The sequence below is a fragment of the Diplotaxodon limnothrissa genome, linkage group LG17, assembly GCF_057381915.1.
Source record: "Diplotaxodon limnothrissa isolate DT_005_m linkage group LG17, D_limnothrissa_male_GT1.1, whole genome shotgun sequence".
In the NCBI taxonomy this organism is placed as follows: Eukaryota; Metazoa; Chordata; class Actinopteri; order Cichliformes; family Cichlidae; genus Diplotaxodon; species Diplotaxodon limnothrissa.
Window position 1 is genome coordinate 9232846 of NC_140612.1, and position 16015 is coordinate 9248860.

At 41.4% G+C, this 16015-nt stretch overlaps 1 protein-coding gene across 5 annotated transcripts in view; it reads left to right on the plus strand.

Annotated features, from left to right (window-relative positions):
- Window positions 1-16015, plus strand: part of LOC146614611 (discs large homolog 1-like protein) — a 116114-nt gene that overhangs the window by 40864 nt on the left and 59235 nt on the right. Inside the window, exon 1 of one of the 5 annotated variants that reach the window (XM_085375383.1) lies at window positions 4697-4966. The exons of the other annotated variants lie outside the window; for them this stretch is intronic. Within the exon in view, the coding sequence (XP_085231509.1) occupies window positions 4697-4966 (270 nt within the window). Of the gene's footprint in view, window positions 1-4696; window positions 4967-16015 lie in introns of those variants that run through there. 5 annotated transcript variants of the gene reach the window in all.

The following is a 16015-nucleotide window of genomic DNA, read 5'->3' on the forward strand; positions in this document are numbered from 1 at the left end:
CAAATGTATATTCATTCTTTAGAGAACATGACAGCACTTCTATGGGTCCTGTTACTAGTTCAGAAAGTCTAGAAAATTCTGGGTTACTGTGCTTACAGGGTCATCCTGTCTAGAGTCTGTGGAGCTGGGACAGAAAATAGGTTCTAGGTCATTCAGCCAGATCAGTAGGAGAAAATAATTTGTTAAAAAAAAAAAAAAACAGTAAACACAGCATTTGTACACGAGGCTATCTATCACCAGCCTGGCCTACCTGTAGAGGACAGAATGGCAAATTTGGCTCTCTCAGCAGGCGAACATTAAACATGCATGATGTGTGCTTTTATTTAATTGGTTCTGAAATATTAATAGAGTTGGCATTCACTTGCTGACATTTGACTGGAGAGAGAGAGGGAAAAAGTGAAAGAGAGAGAGACACACGCACATTAAGGGTTGTGATAGGGACTGTGTGCTACAGAAATAATGCTGTGTCAGCTGACGTGTGTGTGTGTGTTTTGTACTTTGTGTTGTAGTGGCTAGTTGCAGACAGTATGAGAAGGTGACCAGGGGAGTCTAATAATATGCCTCCAGCGTTAATTCATGCCAGTTATGAGGATAATATGCTTTAACTGAGTGTTTGCACTGCAGGCGGCATGACTGATTTGGCGCTCCACACCCTCTGATAGTGGGTAATGCAAGCGGCTGAGGTTCCATCAGTGCAGTGTTCTGCAGATATAGTTGTTTTACGTTTGTGTTGTGTGTGAAGTGTTAAATTTCTGCTATCAGTTTTTCTTTGTAATGTTCTTAGACAATTAAAAACTTTTTCATAAATAGAATATTTCCTTAAAAAGGTTAGAGGTTTTTATTTTTCTCAACTGCAAAATGTGACAGGCGTATATTTTAAACTGGCTTTTATTCATGACTTCCTCTAAGACGTGTAATTAATCATATTTGGCAATTTTCCACAACAGAAAGTTGATTTTTGATTTCTGCATGATGCTGTTAACACAAATGCAACACTTACTGTTTCTAAATAAAACCCTTCAGTGTTTCAGTGGAAGAAAACACTTAATTTGGTCTCAGTGACATATGCAACACAGGCCCAATAGGAAAGAAAGAATGAAACTCAAAATGAATGAGCAGGAATGAGTCAAATTCAACAAAGAGCATATAAGTACGCATATAGAGAATTTATTAATTTAAAGCAGTATAAAACTACAAGCATCCACCTTATATTGGAAGCACCAGAGGTTTATCTGCTTTAATATTGTGGACTATAACTGGGCCTGCCTTTTACTTCTTTGTGATATATCTGTATCAGAGCCCTCTTCATTTGACTACCATTTCTTTTTTAAAAATGGAAAATAAAGTTAAGTTAGCATAGTGCTACTTTGACTTAGCAATGTTAGACAAAGGCACAACAATAAAGCACAAGAGTCTGATACAGAACGATTTTGTGAGAATGCACTAGCGCCACAAACTTCACATCAACATGTTAACATGCTCACAGTGATGATCCCAAAATGCTGAATTAGCAACTATTATGTTTGCTTTTTTATTCTGGGGATTTAGCGTGCTGATATGAGCAAATTAGCAATAAGTGCAAAGTATCCTTTTGGCATCTCCAGTTCATGTACACCAGGGGTCTCAAACTCAGAGAAGCGGTGGCCCGCTGCTAGCACTGTCATCTCATTGGATGGAATCATGGTAAAGACACCTCTGGTTAACATGTCGGGTTCTGTGTCGTAGCCGGTAGCTAACTAGCTTTACTGTCTAGGTCAACTTTGCTAGCAAGAGAAAGACAGAGGCGTTAAAAGGCTGCTCCAATGGAACTTTATTGTTTAGGAGGCAGCAAACACGGTGTGCAGTCAAGTCTTAACAGTGTACTTATAACTGGGCTCGTCAGGCACTCTACACTGGCTGCACTGGTTATTATTATATTTTACATGCTTTGATCTCTCGTCGGTAGAAAAATTTTCGACTCTCCTGTTTCTCCCTCCCTCACGCTTGAATGTAGCCTCCTGGCCTGAAAAGTTAAAGAGTGTTTAGCGTGTGGCTACCATGTTACTGACAAGAGGCGAATATTGGGCTATATGGGTGAAAGTGAAGTGTTTGTAAAAAGTCAAGACTCAAGGCTTCAAAATAATAGTGCCTTTAGTTTACTGTTTCCATCTTTTATATACAGTTTATATTATGTACTGAGCCCAATCTGGGATCTCTGGTTTTAAATTTATTTATTTATTTTTTGCTGTTTGGTTGATTTTAGGCACCAAAGCTGCTTGGCAATGTTTATGTAAAGACTGGGATTTGGGTTAAAAGAGAGAACCTACCTACTGAAATGTTAACTGCTCAAAAAAATAAATAAATAAATAAAAATACTTTGCAGTATTCACAGAAGTCCCATGCAATTTAGGGCAATTCAAGTCAGATTTAGAGCGATCCTCTATATTTCACACTTGGTCTAGGATCCATCTTAGACTCTGAAGAAGCCTAACAAATCTCTGAGATATCTGTTCAGATCTTAGGAAACAACACATTAGTCAGCCAGCACCAGGTGTATTTCAGGAGTCTCAAAGCTGTTACTATAGTTACTGTTCCCTAGGAAACACAGGAAAAGGCTGTGACAGGGGTCCCGCTCCACCTGTGGCTAATCCTCTAGGAGGCTAATCTTGCTGTGTAGGCTAACTGTATACACCAGAGATAGAAGTCCACATCACTTAGGATGAGTCGGCTTTGTTGTAAGAGGGTCAGTCTAACCTGTGTACGCCCATCTTTTGTTTGACCTTTGACCCAGATGTGCCAGCCAATTTTAATGCATGCTAAAGTCTCTAGACTTCCATGCCATGCTTCAGGGATGCTGTGAGGACACTTGTTAGCCTGCTTGTCTTGCCTCTCTCCTGTCTTCTCTTTTCTTTTATCTCAGTTGGTGCCCAGCAACAGCCTGTTGTTTTCCATTCTGGAGTCATGCTCTATGTGTGTGTGTGTGTGTGTGTGTGTGTGTGTGTGTGTGTGTGTGTGTGTGTGTGTGTGTGTGTGTGTGTGTGTGTGTGTGCACGTGCATTAAAGAGTGAGTGCGAGTGTGTGGGAGAGCTGGGTGCTGCAGTGTCTGGAAACAGCCTCAGGAGAAGATCTGTCTCTTTCTCACAAACACACACACACATTAAAAAAGAACCAACATCACCTCGAGCATGCATGTACTTCAGCGCACACACTCGCACTGGGAGCATACCTGTTATTACTGTGCCTTAGTGTCTCTCGGTTTCCAAGATTGTCTCCCCCCCCATCCCCCCACCCACTCTCACACACACACACAAATGCACACAGACACCTCAGCACACCTACACACACAAACACACAAACATTTATCTCGTTATCTGTCTAGCCAGTGCCAGCGCTCACCGTATTCTTCGGTGGCATTCAGCTTTCTTTCCACCGTGTCTCCTCCTCACACTGCAACAGGCATCTTTGCATATGTGTGTACATATATGTGTGAGGGTGTGTGTGTATTTGGAGTGTGTGTTATGTGTGAATGTACTGAGGGGGGTTCTGTTATTTCATTGGCTGGCTGGAATGTAGGGGCGTGGCTTGCACCAGTAATGATATCTAACAGTGGGAGAGAGAGAGGGAGAAAGAGAGCGAGAGAGAGAGAGAGAGAAGGGGCATCGGGTTGCAGCTCCAATAAAAGACTGGAAAAGACAATTTGCTGAAAGATAAGCGTGCGAGAGAGAGAGAGAGAGAGAGAGAGAGAGGAAGAAACAGACAGGGTGGGTGGGGGTTAGGTAGGAAAAGAAAAGGAGACTGAATAATGTACTGAGTGAGAGAGACGAGAAGAGAGAGAGAGACGGAGAAACAACTGAGATGTAAGAGAGAGGGGAGGAGAAAGAGAAGAGTTGCAGAATGATTCCAACCATCCACCTACTTCAGATGCTCTTCTTCTCGCCTGCATCCTTCCACCTCCCTCCTTTCATCCGTTCAGCCACCCATCACTCCCTCCCCTGCTCCTTCCATATTTAATGGGAGCACACACAGTGACAGCAGGGAGATTGACTGGTCATCTCCTTGGACTCAGAGAGAAGGCGGGAGGGAGGGAGAAAGAGGTGGTGGGGTGGAGGAAAGACAGAGGGAAAGAGTGAACTCCCTTAAATAATCAATCTTCATATCCTTGTGTGCCTGGCCCATACACCCCCTCACTTTGTCTTGTCTCTGAGGAGAGGCAAGAACGCAGCTGAGGAGAGGAATTTTGGATTTCCAGAGATGTGGATGTTGGACCTTTCTCCTGGCTAGAGAGAAGATGGGATGATGGACCAGTTGATGGAGAACAAAAAAAGACGGGCAGATGGATTAATGGGTGGACAGACACACAAAGAGCCTGAGAGACAGACTCACGCTTCAACTCTAAGTGGACCCTGTCTACCTGTCCTGCACTTTCTACCTCCTCCTCATCTCTCCTTCCACCAGCTGCTCTGTTAATCCTGAGCTAAAGAAGATAAAAGGGACATTATTAAGAGAAAACTTCGGAAGAGGAGATAAAAATATCCACAAAGGCAGCATCATTTTCAGAAAGTGTTGCAAGAAAAGGGAAGCTGGACTGTATATTTAGACAGGGACACTGTGAAAGCGATGAGTGACAGATGAGAGAGACTGGAGATGAAGCAGCAGAGAAGCGTTACCACCTGAACTCAATCTTGTCTGTCAAAGGGAAGATCAGACAGCAGAGACGATGAACTATATTTTTGGAAACAACACCCTGTACCCTCGCAGTTCGAGGGTAGGCGGGGCATCCGGGGGTCAAGGGGCGGGCCTAGGTATCAAACAGAAGCTGGGGCCCAAGCGGGGCTCCTCGGAGGAGCTGGCACCTCCCCACACCTCCTCCCCCTCCACCTCCTCTCCCGCCTCCTCCTCCCCCTCCACGTCCTCCTCACGCTGGCAGCAGCTCCTTATGTTCTTCTCCAGGAGGAATGCCTTCACTGACTGTATCACTGCAAGCCAGGTAACACACACACCTCAACCTGTGTGTGTATGCCCGCTTGTGTGTGTGTTTGTGTGTGTTGTGCTTTAGGGATGGTGGGAAGCATGAAACCTTACCTGAGTTTTTGTTGAGTGTGTGTGTGTGTGTGTGTGTGTGTGTGTGTGTGTGTGTGTGTGTGTGTGTGTGTGTGTGTGTGTGTGTGCCATTATTTAGCTAACATTCTCCAGTTTCAGTTTCTTAGCCAAAAAACAGGGAGGCAGTGAGGGGCAGCTTTAAACTGAAGCTGAAGCAGCACTCTGTTTATGGTAGAGATTTTGATAATGTTGTCATGGAAATGAGCCCTGGCATAGTGTACGAGACCCAGAGAGCCGGTGTGTTGCCATGGCAAAGCCATCATTTAGCTGAGCAGTCTCCTCACTGCAAGTCTACAGTGAAATGAAAATCTTAGCACTGAAGGTGTGTGACTGACCTGATGAGAGGCATCACTGTCACCCCATGTGTAACGGTTCATTTAGGACGTTATTATAAAACGAGCCATAGGAAGTCTATCCGTGTTTGTGAATTATATACAAGTGAAAGATAGATGATGTTTTTTAAACTGCCTTTATAGCACTTTATTTAGGGGCTGGTGTTGAGCTGGTGCATTGAATGTAAGCAAAAGTAGACAAGTTGAGCATCATCAGCTTTAGGGGACAATTAACATTTTTTAAGGATTCTTTACAGTTGTCAGATTTCTTGGGACAGAGACTTCAGGGACATTTCTTGACATATCTTCACAAATTCATATCAGATGTAAATAAGAATACTTGTGAGACTCTGTCCAGATTTTCTCAAGAAAATATCATAAACCGATCCTGATTAGCTGTCCTATCTGATTCTGAGGTCACATAAACTGAGGAGAGAACTTTCAGTCTTTGCAGAGATATGTAGTCTCAAACTGCTCTTGTTTGTATATTTACTTGTATAATTCCCCTGGGTTCATACTTGATCTTTCTGGTTTTAAACGACCTCTGAATACTTAAGTAAGTAGAATATTTTGTGTTTTTTATGTTATCAGTGCAGTGTTAAGATAAACTAAATAGCAACATATAAATAATGCATCAGTTGGTTCGTAATGACCGGATTAATCTATAATTCTTATAGCTGTCTTCTGGAGCATATATATCCTCTGTCCATCCATCCATCCTCTTCCACTTATCCAATTCAGGGTCATGGGGGGAGGGGCAGGCTGAAGCCTATCTGAGTTGACATGAGGAGCGAAAGGCAGATTGCATCCTGGATAGAGCAACATCATTAATTTAATCAAATTTTACAATTGTTTTACACATTTTTGTACCAAACAGTGTGAACGCAGTTATTGTGGAGAGTGTGCCGGACTGGACTGTACCTTCAAATTTGTACCTAACTATAGTATGATGAGACTGCCATTAACCCAGCTATAAACCCTGCTTTATGTCCAGTTAGCTTCAATTCTTCAATTCTTTATTTATTTGTCACATGTAGTTATAACTAGTACAACACACAGTGAAATGTTTTTTCCGGCTAAAAAGTACTTCCCCCCCGACTGTGCATCTTACTAAACTTATAATAAAAAAATATCTATATAAAAGTATAAAAATGTATAATATCGTGCAAAATATTACGCTGTAATAGTTAAGAGCTATAGTGTACGTATTTACGTAAATACAGATGTAAATGATAAAATACAAATAAAAATAAGGATAAAACTCAAAGGAAAATTATATACTGTGTATGGAATTGTCCATCATGTTGTCCGATTTGTGTTTTGATTGAGGAGTCTCACTGTTTGTGGGTAAAAACTCCTCCTGAACCTTTCAGTTCTTGTTTTCAGGCTACAGAGGCGTTTCCCTGACCTCAGTGGCCTGAACAGTTTGTAAGCGGGATGGCTGGAGTCGTTAGTGATCCTGATGGCCCGGGATCTGCACCTTTCAGCGTAGATGTCCTGCAGTGTTGGTAAAGATGTTCCCATAGTGCGTTCAGCTGTGCGCACGACCCTCTGCAGGGCTTTCTGTTGCTGTACTGTGCAGTTCCCGTACCACACCGTGATGTTATTACACAGGATGCTCTCAATGACCCCGGTGTAGAATCTCCTCTGGATGTTCTTGGAGATCTTAAACCTCTTTAAACGCCTCAGATGATAGAGGCGCTGTCTGCCTTTGCTGATGAGGAAGTCCGTATGTGTGTTCCAATTAAGGTCCTCGTTGATATAAACACCGAGGTATTTAAAATTAGAGACTTTCTCCACAGGGTTTCCATTGATCTGAATTGGGGTGTGAGTTTTCTCGCCTCTCTGTCTCCTAAAATCAATCACCATCTCCTTTGTTTTGCTGATATTCATGGAGAGGTGGTTTGCCACACACCACTTTGCTAATCCGTCCACCTCGCTTCGGTAGGCCCTCTCGTCATTCCCGGAGATGAGTCCTACCACCACTGTGTCGTCAGCGAACTTCACAATGGAGTTAGTGGGGTATCTGGCCGTGCAGTCCGCGGTGTAGAGGGAATAAAGAAGAGGGCTAAGCACACATCCCTGGGGGGCCCCTATGTTCAGTGAAAGGGTATGAGAGTACACATCCCCTATTCTCACCGACTGTGGTCTCGCAGTCAAAAAGCTGTGAATCCACCTGCACAAGGATGTGCTGAATCCCAGATCCCGGAGCTTATCCGTAAGGATGTGGGGCACTATGGTGTTGAACGCTGAGCTGTAGTCTATAAACAGCATTCTCACATAGTTCCCACGTCCCTCATCTAGATGGCTCAGTGTGGTGTGCAGGACCTGTGCTACAGCATCTCCAGTGGATCTATTTGTCCGGTATGCAAACTGCAATGAGTCCAAGTCGGGAGGGAGGAAAGAACTAATAAAGGGTTTCATGAGCCTCTCAAAACATTTCATCACTACAGATGTTAGGGCCACTGGGCTAACATCTGTCTAGTGCTTCACCACTTTATTGAGTTTCCACATGCTGAGTCAATAATGCTCATGTAGTGTGGAAAAATGGAACAAATGTGAACATGCATGATGTACATTAGGATCTTCCAGATGTTGAAATAATTTGCAGCAGCTGACTTTGGTAATTTTCTATTTAGATTGTTCTCGTCTTTTTTAAGCACCACCTTTTGAAACCCTTTGTTTCCACAGTGTTATGCAATCTATTTTTATCATTACATTATGCAAAAATATAAAGAGACATTTAGGCCATTCTCTACTTTGCATGAATGTTTTGGATGTTGCTTGTTATTGATATCAGATTTTTAAATGGAGGAAGCTGTGCCTTCCACTCAGCATCTCTTGCAGATATTAGACTAGTTTTCTGAGGGGTAAAATAGCTTGAAACATCAGAACATTAGGAAAGTGCTGCAGATGTGATGATGTGATTGGCCATTAGTGAGTCCTTCTACTGATATGGTATAATCAGCACATAAAAAGCATCAGTGACATAAAATAAAACATGCATAAATAAATGCATGAATGCATGGATTCCTACCTTAATTACAAGATTCCAGACAGATTTGTAAAGTGTGGTAGCATGTGTAACAGTCTCAAACACTTATTTTAGTATTTGATGTTTTGTGGTACTGTAGCATATGTGTCAGAATAAGAATTTCAACATCAAGATTTAAAGAATAAACCCCTTTTTCTGCTTTAATGAGAGAAATCCAAATGAAGCATTTTCCCGTAGCTTCTTATTTTTCACAGCTGATTTCTTTCTGGGTTACAGAATAGTAAATGGTGTCTGTACTGAATAAAAACATTATTGATCTGACACTGAATGGAAGGCGAGCCACTCTGTGTTCCACCCTGCAGCAGTTTTACAGTTGTCTACAGATTTACAGCTCAGTCTATGAAAAAAGAAAAAAGTAACCCACCTCCTTGCAATAATCATATTGGCCTGTGTTCTCCCAGGGTGTTACCATTTCCAAGTCTCAGACACTTACTGCATGACTGATAGGGCATTATGCTAAACACGCCCTCACTAACACAACTCTCGGTCCCACAGAGAGAGTGTATGGATATAAATGTGGTGTGATACATTTGACACTGTGTGTGTGTTGGTTATATCAAGCTTCCATTATGATACACAGAGCTTTGCAGACCCATGTCTATATGTAATAACTTTCTACTGTCTCCAGGGGGCAGCATTAAAATATATAGCCCAACCAGTATTGTGATGCTCCTAATTTCTTGCTCTTTTGCTCTTTACAGCAAAAGAGAGTTGAGGCAGAAGTGATCATAAACAGTATCTTTGTAGTGGAGTGGAAGCACTTCAGCCACTGTCTGTGCTTTTTATCTGTGCTTTTTCTAATCTTTGATGATTTCACTTGCACTTCTTCCTTTTCGTCGTAAAATCATCTGTCACTTCCTTTCCTGATTATAATAATAATAATAATAATAATAATGGATTGGATTTATATAGCGCTTTTCAAGGCACCCAAAGCGCTTTACAATGCCACTATTCATTCACTCTCACTCTCACATTATACCTAAATGTTAACCAGCATTCAGCCCACGCATACTGTCATCTCTATAGTGCTATGCATTGCAGGACTCCCTGTAGCTTGTGAACTGGTTCTTAGTCTTTCTCTCTTTGGGACTATAAACCCCACATTAACTTGCAAGTGCTAATGGCCAGAGCCAGTTAAGGTTTTGATGGTTTAGATTGTTGAGCTAACAATACACAAATGTTCATTAATCTTTAATCAAATTGTTTAAAATGTTCAACACTTTTTGAAAAAACCATATAAAGCATAACAGTATGATATAGTTTTGGAATCATATGGATTTTAGACTGGACTTTATCTCAGTGGTGTCTGTTGCTAAGCCTCTTCCTCGATGACAGTAATGTTATTGATTCTAAACGCTATCAGCGCTCCAGTCAATCCATCTGTATAGGTAGCCTGGATGTTGACTTTTGGCTGTACTTTGATAGTGTTATTTGCTACCAGCAGGCAAATATAGTTTGAGTCTCTTTATAGCACACACAAAAGGTTAACCCTACACGCTTAAAAAAAATTTTTTTGTGCACACAAACAGCAGTCCTCTCTTTCACTGCCCCACCCATTTCTTTCTATAATTGATGAATAGTAAACAAGAGGTATGAAGGTCATACTGGCTCTCCAGAAAGAGCTCTAAAAGCCTTAAAGATGTGTTTAGTGGTCAAAGGAAATGGGTGTGGAGAGGGTTGGGCAGAGTAGGGAGACAGAGTGGGAGAGAGAGTAAGACACAGACGGAGACAATTAGTGACTGATTAGATATCCGATCCTAAAATCATAAACTATCCATCATAAAATATCCATCTGAGCATACAGCGAATCAAGCGACAGAGGTCAGCTTGTCGATCATGTTAGGACTGTTAGTTGGAATAGTCTGAATGTAAAGTATCAGCAGGAGAGGCAGTACATCGGTTTTCTGTTTGGTTTCACATTGTCTGCTGTCTGTCAGATGTTCCCACTCAATAGAAAAGTGTTAAAATGTATTTAATCACAGCAGATTCCAGTATTATCACAAGCAAAAGGTGTAAAAGACAGAGTAACAAATTTACAGTGGTTGTTTTATTCTAAGAATGAGGTCTAAAAATATCCTCTATATATGTCGGTAATATTAAAATGGAAAATGTGTGGGAGCTACGTCACAAATGCTTTAGCTATACTGCCTTTTTGCACAGTACAGTTCAACCTACTCTCCCCAGCACACACACACACACACACACACACACACACACACACACACACACACACACACACACACACACACACACACACACACACTGCTTCAGCAGAGAGTGGCTCATTATCCTCCTCTTCCTGAGAAGACTTTCCACTCTCCCAGCACCTCATGGGATACCAATGTGCATGTGTAGGCTTTTCTTTCACAGCTGATTGTGGATTTGTCGTTCCTACTATTTCACCTTGTACATTGGTCTGATGGGAAACCTAGGACCCCAGTATGCTTGTGTGCGATTAAACTCCAAGTCTAATATTTGAGTGGGCACTATGTAATTAAATAAAGTAAGTTTTTTTTTTTTTGGAGTCTTCACACCATAGCTGTGAATTTTCACCTCCCACACTCAGAATCTATACATCATGGCCTCATGGAAATGAAAAAGCGCTTTAATGCTGAATAAATGAGAAATCACAAACAGGTGCCGCGAGACAGAAGTGGTTCTTTATTCTTCTTCTGCTGTGATAGTGCTCTGCTCACATCATATGGAAACACACACTGGGGCAACTTGAAGGTTAAAAGCAATGACTTGGAAACATTAACGTGTTCAGACTTGCTCGGAAACCCTCGGGGCATCATGACTGACGTGCCCTGCCTGCTTTCTTTCATTCTGATCAGCTGCTACATGAAATCGTAAATGTTGTGTGATTCTGCAGAACAGAAGGAATGATCTCAACAAAGTAGCCTCGCTGTATCTTCCCTCTTTTATTATAAATGATAGCGCGGTGGTGATGTCATGAGTGGGTGGGATTATAATGCAAATGTATACCGTCCGGTCCGTCATTGTGTGTCGTAACTAATGAGCACCGCCTCTGATGCTAGCCAACGCTGCAGGTGGCATCAACTGTTGTCATGGTGATACTGCTGCGCTGATCACCAAAGGGAGAAATTTGGGTTTTTGTGTGTTTTTGTGTGCACGAGAGAGTGTTAAAGTTAAAAAGGAAAAAGTAGATGAACATTTGTATATAAACTTGCTATCTTTATATGTGATCTCACACACACGCACACACACACACACACACATTGTGTTGTGGCCATGAGTAGTGCAATGGATTTGCGCTGCTTGAGAGTGTGTGAGGTGTTGCGTCACCTTCTGTGAGTGGGATGAAGCTTGCATATCAGCTCTCTCCCACACACACTGAACACACACACACAGACATCTCCACACGCTCCCTCTCCATCAGTCTCCTACCTCCAGCCTGTTCTCTGGTTATGCTGATATAATCAGCACAGATTAGCTGACCACAAGCAATCACTTAATATGTCCACTAACTAATGAGACTGAACACAACATAACGATGTCTCCATCCATCTTGTGTGATTACCAGAGGTGGGACCAAGTCATTGTTTTGCAAGTCTCAAGTAAGTCTCAAGTCTTTATCCTCAAGTCTCAAGTCAAGTCTCAAGTAATGTCAGGCAAGTCAGAGTCGAGTCTCAAGTCACTGGTGTAAAAGTCCGAGTCAAGTCACAAGTCTGAAACTTTGAATTTCAAGTCCTTTCGAGTCTTTAAAAAAAAAAAAGAAAAAATAATGTTGCAGTTATGCTAAATGTAAATATTAGACCATGTAATTTTAAAATCTGTGTTTTTCTCAACACATGACAAAATAGTGAACTTAGAAAATATACACAAATTGTGAAATTGCACCTCTTTAAAATGCAGCTCAATTAAACCTAGCTCCAAGAATAATTTTCACCGACAGTTCTGAGATAAGCTGCATGTTATTCTTGGATGCGGTTGTAGGACCGGCTTTAAAATCGCATGACAAAAATATCATACACATTAAAAAAACTGTATCACCAACGTAGCCTGGACAACATTTGCTAGTTAGATGAAGTCAGCTATCTCATCTTAGCATATTTATATGCATATTTATAATCATACGGTTCTTGGAGTGAGTGCATACACTCATGAAGTTTAGTAACTTCAGGTCACTGCAACAAGCCCAGGTACAGTTTACCGACGGATGGGTACAGGACCTTGAAATGCACCGTGTAGAACGAAAGACCATCGTACGTATCATAAGTTTACCAGTCTCACAAATTGTCGTCATAAATACACATTCCTTAACCGTTTATTAATAGGACCTTTGAGCTCAACGATAATTAATTAGTAGTGGAAATAATTTCTGGTACCCATCACAGAAATGTAGCAGTGACAATAATATTGTATGCTGTAATCGTACTGGGCAATTAGTGATACAAAAAATCTGTTTTATCCTGTGAATAAAAGTATATGTTTTTGTCAATGTACCATAATAACAGAAGCGAAACGCAATATTGTGTCAGGACAATTTACTATTTATGCACAATAAATAAAGGAGCATAGCGCGACAATTTCTGTTCAGCGCCAGACTTGCTTGTAACCTATATCACTAATTATGTTATGAAAATGACGTATTAACTACTAAAAAACACTGACCTTCGTGTAAATGCTTGGAGCAGACTAACCTGTGAGCTGGAGTGTTCTGGGACGTTATATTTGATCTTTGAATGGCTGCGATCCAGGCCATCCGTCGCGTCTTTGTTACTTCGGAAACATGGCTCGAACAATTTCTCTTCAACGACGTAATCCGATAACAACCGATCTCTTTACCCGTCAGCTTCTCGTGGCTGTCATGCGACCGGCTATTGCAGTTAATAATACAACAGCTTCTTGACATTTTTGTGTTTCTTTTTATCGCTGTATAACTGATTTCAATTGAAAGCCTGCGTGCGCTAGTACCGCTTGCCACGAGTTCCCAGAATCCTTTGCGGTTCTACCGGTGAATGACGTCACATTTTCAATCTCTATATAATATGCATGTTAAATTTTATATTTGGGGTAAAATATCAAGTCTTTTCAAGTAAACCGGTTCAAGTCCAATTCAAGTCCCAAGTCATTGGTGTAAAAGTCCAAGTCAAGTCACAAGTCTTAGAACATTTTTTCAAGTCAAGTCTAAAGTCATAAAATTAATGACTCGAGTCTGACTCGAGTCCAAGTCATGTGACTCGAGTCCACACCTCTGGTGATTACTATGGGATGGTTTGACACTACAGGCGGCTTGACCTATTCACCGCTACTTGAGAAATTCATGACTGGATATAAGTGCTGATTGTGATGTAAATCAGAAGCCTTGAGTGTCACTGCTTCATTAGAGCATCGGCTTTTCATTTTAGAGCAACAATGTCTGCTTGTGTATTATTATTACTACCAGGCAGAATAATATTGGCACCTTTGTTATGCAGTCACACATGGATGTGCTACAGTAAGTGACAGGCTCATTACTGTACACCATAAGGCACAGATTATAATTGGAAAAGCTTTTGTTGCACAGAGAATATGAGCCAGCAAACAGCAAGCTTTGTCCCACGTTAATGATGCCATCCCTCTTGACTTGTAATTGTGCCTCCTTGTAGGACAATGAGTGTGCGTCTTGATTAAAATTAAAGTTTAATCCTGTGACAGAAATGAGCAGCAGCACCACCAGTAGTGGCTTCTCTCACAGTTTGTCCCTTTCTTCAAGTAGGTATGATCAAATCTTTTATATCACTTCAGCAAATTGCCTCTGGAAAAAGTCCTAAAACAGATATGAATATGCAGAGTCAGCAGGGAAGGGATTCGATTTTGGTACCAGAAGCTTTCTTGTATTTGTTTGCTTGTATTAGAGCTGGCTGTGGTTGCATGCAGGTAAACAGTCCATAATAAGAGCAAGACAGGGATTGCATTTTGAGAAAGATAATATGCAGAGTGACAGCAGAGGAACTAGTGATGTCAGCTGGCTTCCAGAAACGTTCAAAATCTGGTTCCCAGATTGTAAATGAAATAACTTGTCCGTGTTAACAACCAGGCCAGGGTTTCTGTCACTTGGAAGCCAAATATGCACTAGTTCCAGTTAGTTTTTTAATGTTCTGCATGATAGGTACAAGTGGGTGTCTTCTGATGTTTCTTCTTTAAGAAAGTAACAGCATGAGACACTGTCAAAATTTCCACATATCCTATGAGCAGCAATACCATAAAATTTCAGTAAAGGTAAGATTTCAGCATCATGATGCTGCAGTGGTTCGTACTGTTGCTTTACACCAAGTAGGTCTTGGATTCAAAGCACCATCTGCTCGGTGCATGGTGGATTTGGGGGCCTTTCTGTGTGGAGTTTGTGTATTCTCTGTGTGTCTGTGTGGGTTCTCACCTGGTACTCCAACTTCCTCCCACAGTCCACAGACATGCAATTAGCGGGGTTAGATTAACTGGTGAATCGAAATTTCCCAAAGGTGTGAATGGCTGTCTGTCTCTGTGTATCAGCCCTGCAACAGATTGGTGGACTGTCCAGGATGTACCCTGCCTCTTGCCCTATAGTCCCCGCCCCTCCTACAATCCTGCATTGGACAAGTGGAAGTAAATGAATAGATGGGACAGTAAGACTTAAAGATATCAGCTTTTCAAGAGCATTTTGTTAAAATGAATTTAACTTATTAGACTCACTCACCAAGAATGTACAGATCCGGTCTCTATTTCAGCTGCCTGCATCTTTAGGGATGTCATTGTTTCCTTTAGAAATGATCTGTGACACTGTTTTTCCTTGCTGTGTTTTGCTGTTGGTGGGGGCTTTTTTCCCTTCGTTTTTCTTTTGATGCGTGCAGTATAGTGCTGCACTTTCATCATTCCACATGTTGTTATTGTCCAGAATAAAATATGGCCAGGTTGTTGAAAATACCATAAAAACTACTGGTACTAAAGAAGCTTTTGTTATGACAGTTGCTTAGATAAAAACAAGCATTTTTCCTACATCAATTTAGAAACGTAATATTTTCTTTGTAATTTTTATTTGACATTTTTGCATTTTTGCAATAAGTTTAGTGTAAAATGGTCAGCAGATAAACTGGTAAGTAGTTGCTGCTTATCCTCCTGTCTTTGGATCTTTGGCAGTGCTTTAATATGAGTGTGTGGTTGTGCTAGAGTAATAAATGTATTCAAAAGGAACTAATGAGTAGAAGTTTTTTAACACCCACAGTTTTAAGTCACTTTTTTTGTTGCACTGCTGTAAGGACTCCAGCTCCTTCATCTCTGCCAGGATTAGGCAGAGTGCCTAGAGACTGAAAACAGAGTTTGTAATTAAGTCATGGAGGAAGAGATCACCATCCTGGCAGTCACAGTGGGCACACTGATAGACAAAGAAAGAAAGTGTCAGTTACAGTGACTGTAATTGACACCGAGACCACTTTCTTAACAGACAATACCATTACAGCATGTATTACTTCACTCTGAGCTCTGGCTCACAGTTGGAGGGATGCACATGCAGTCTAGTTAACAGAAGCTATGGTTTCACCAGCATGTATGAGTGACACAGATAGATGGG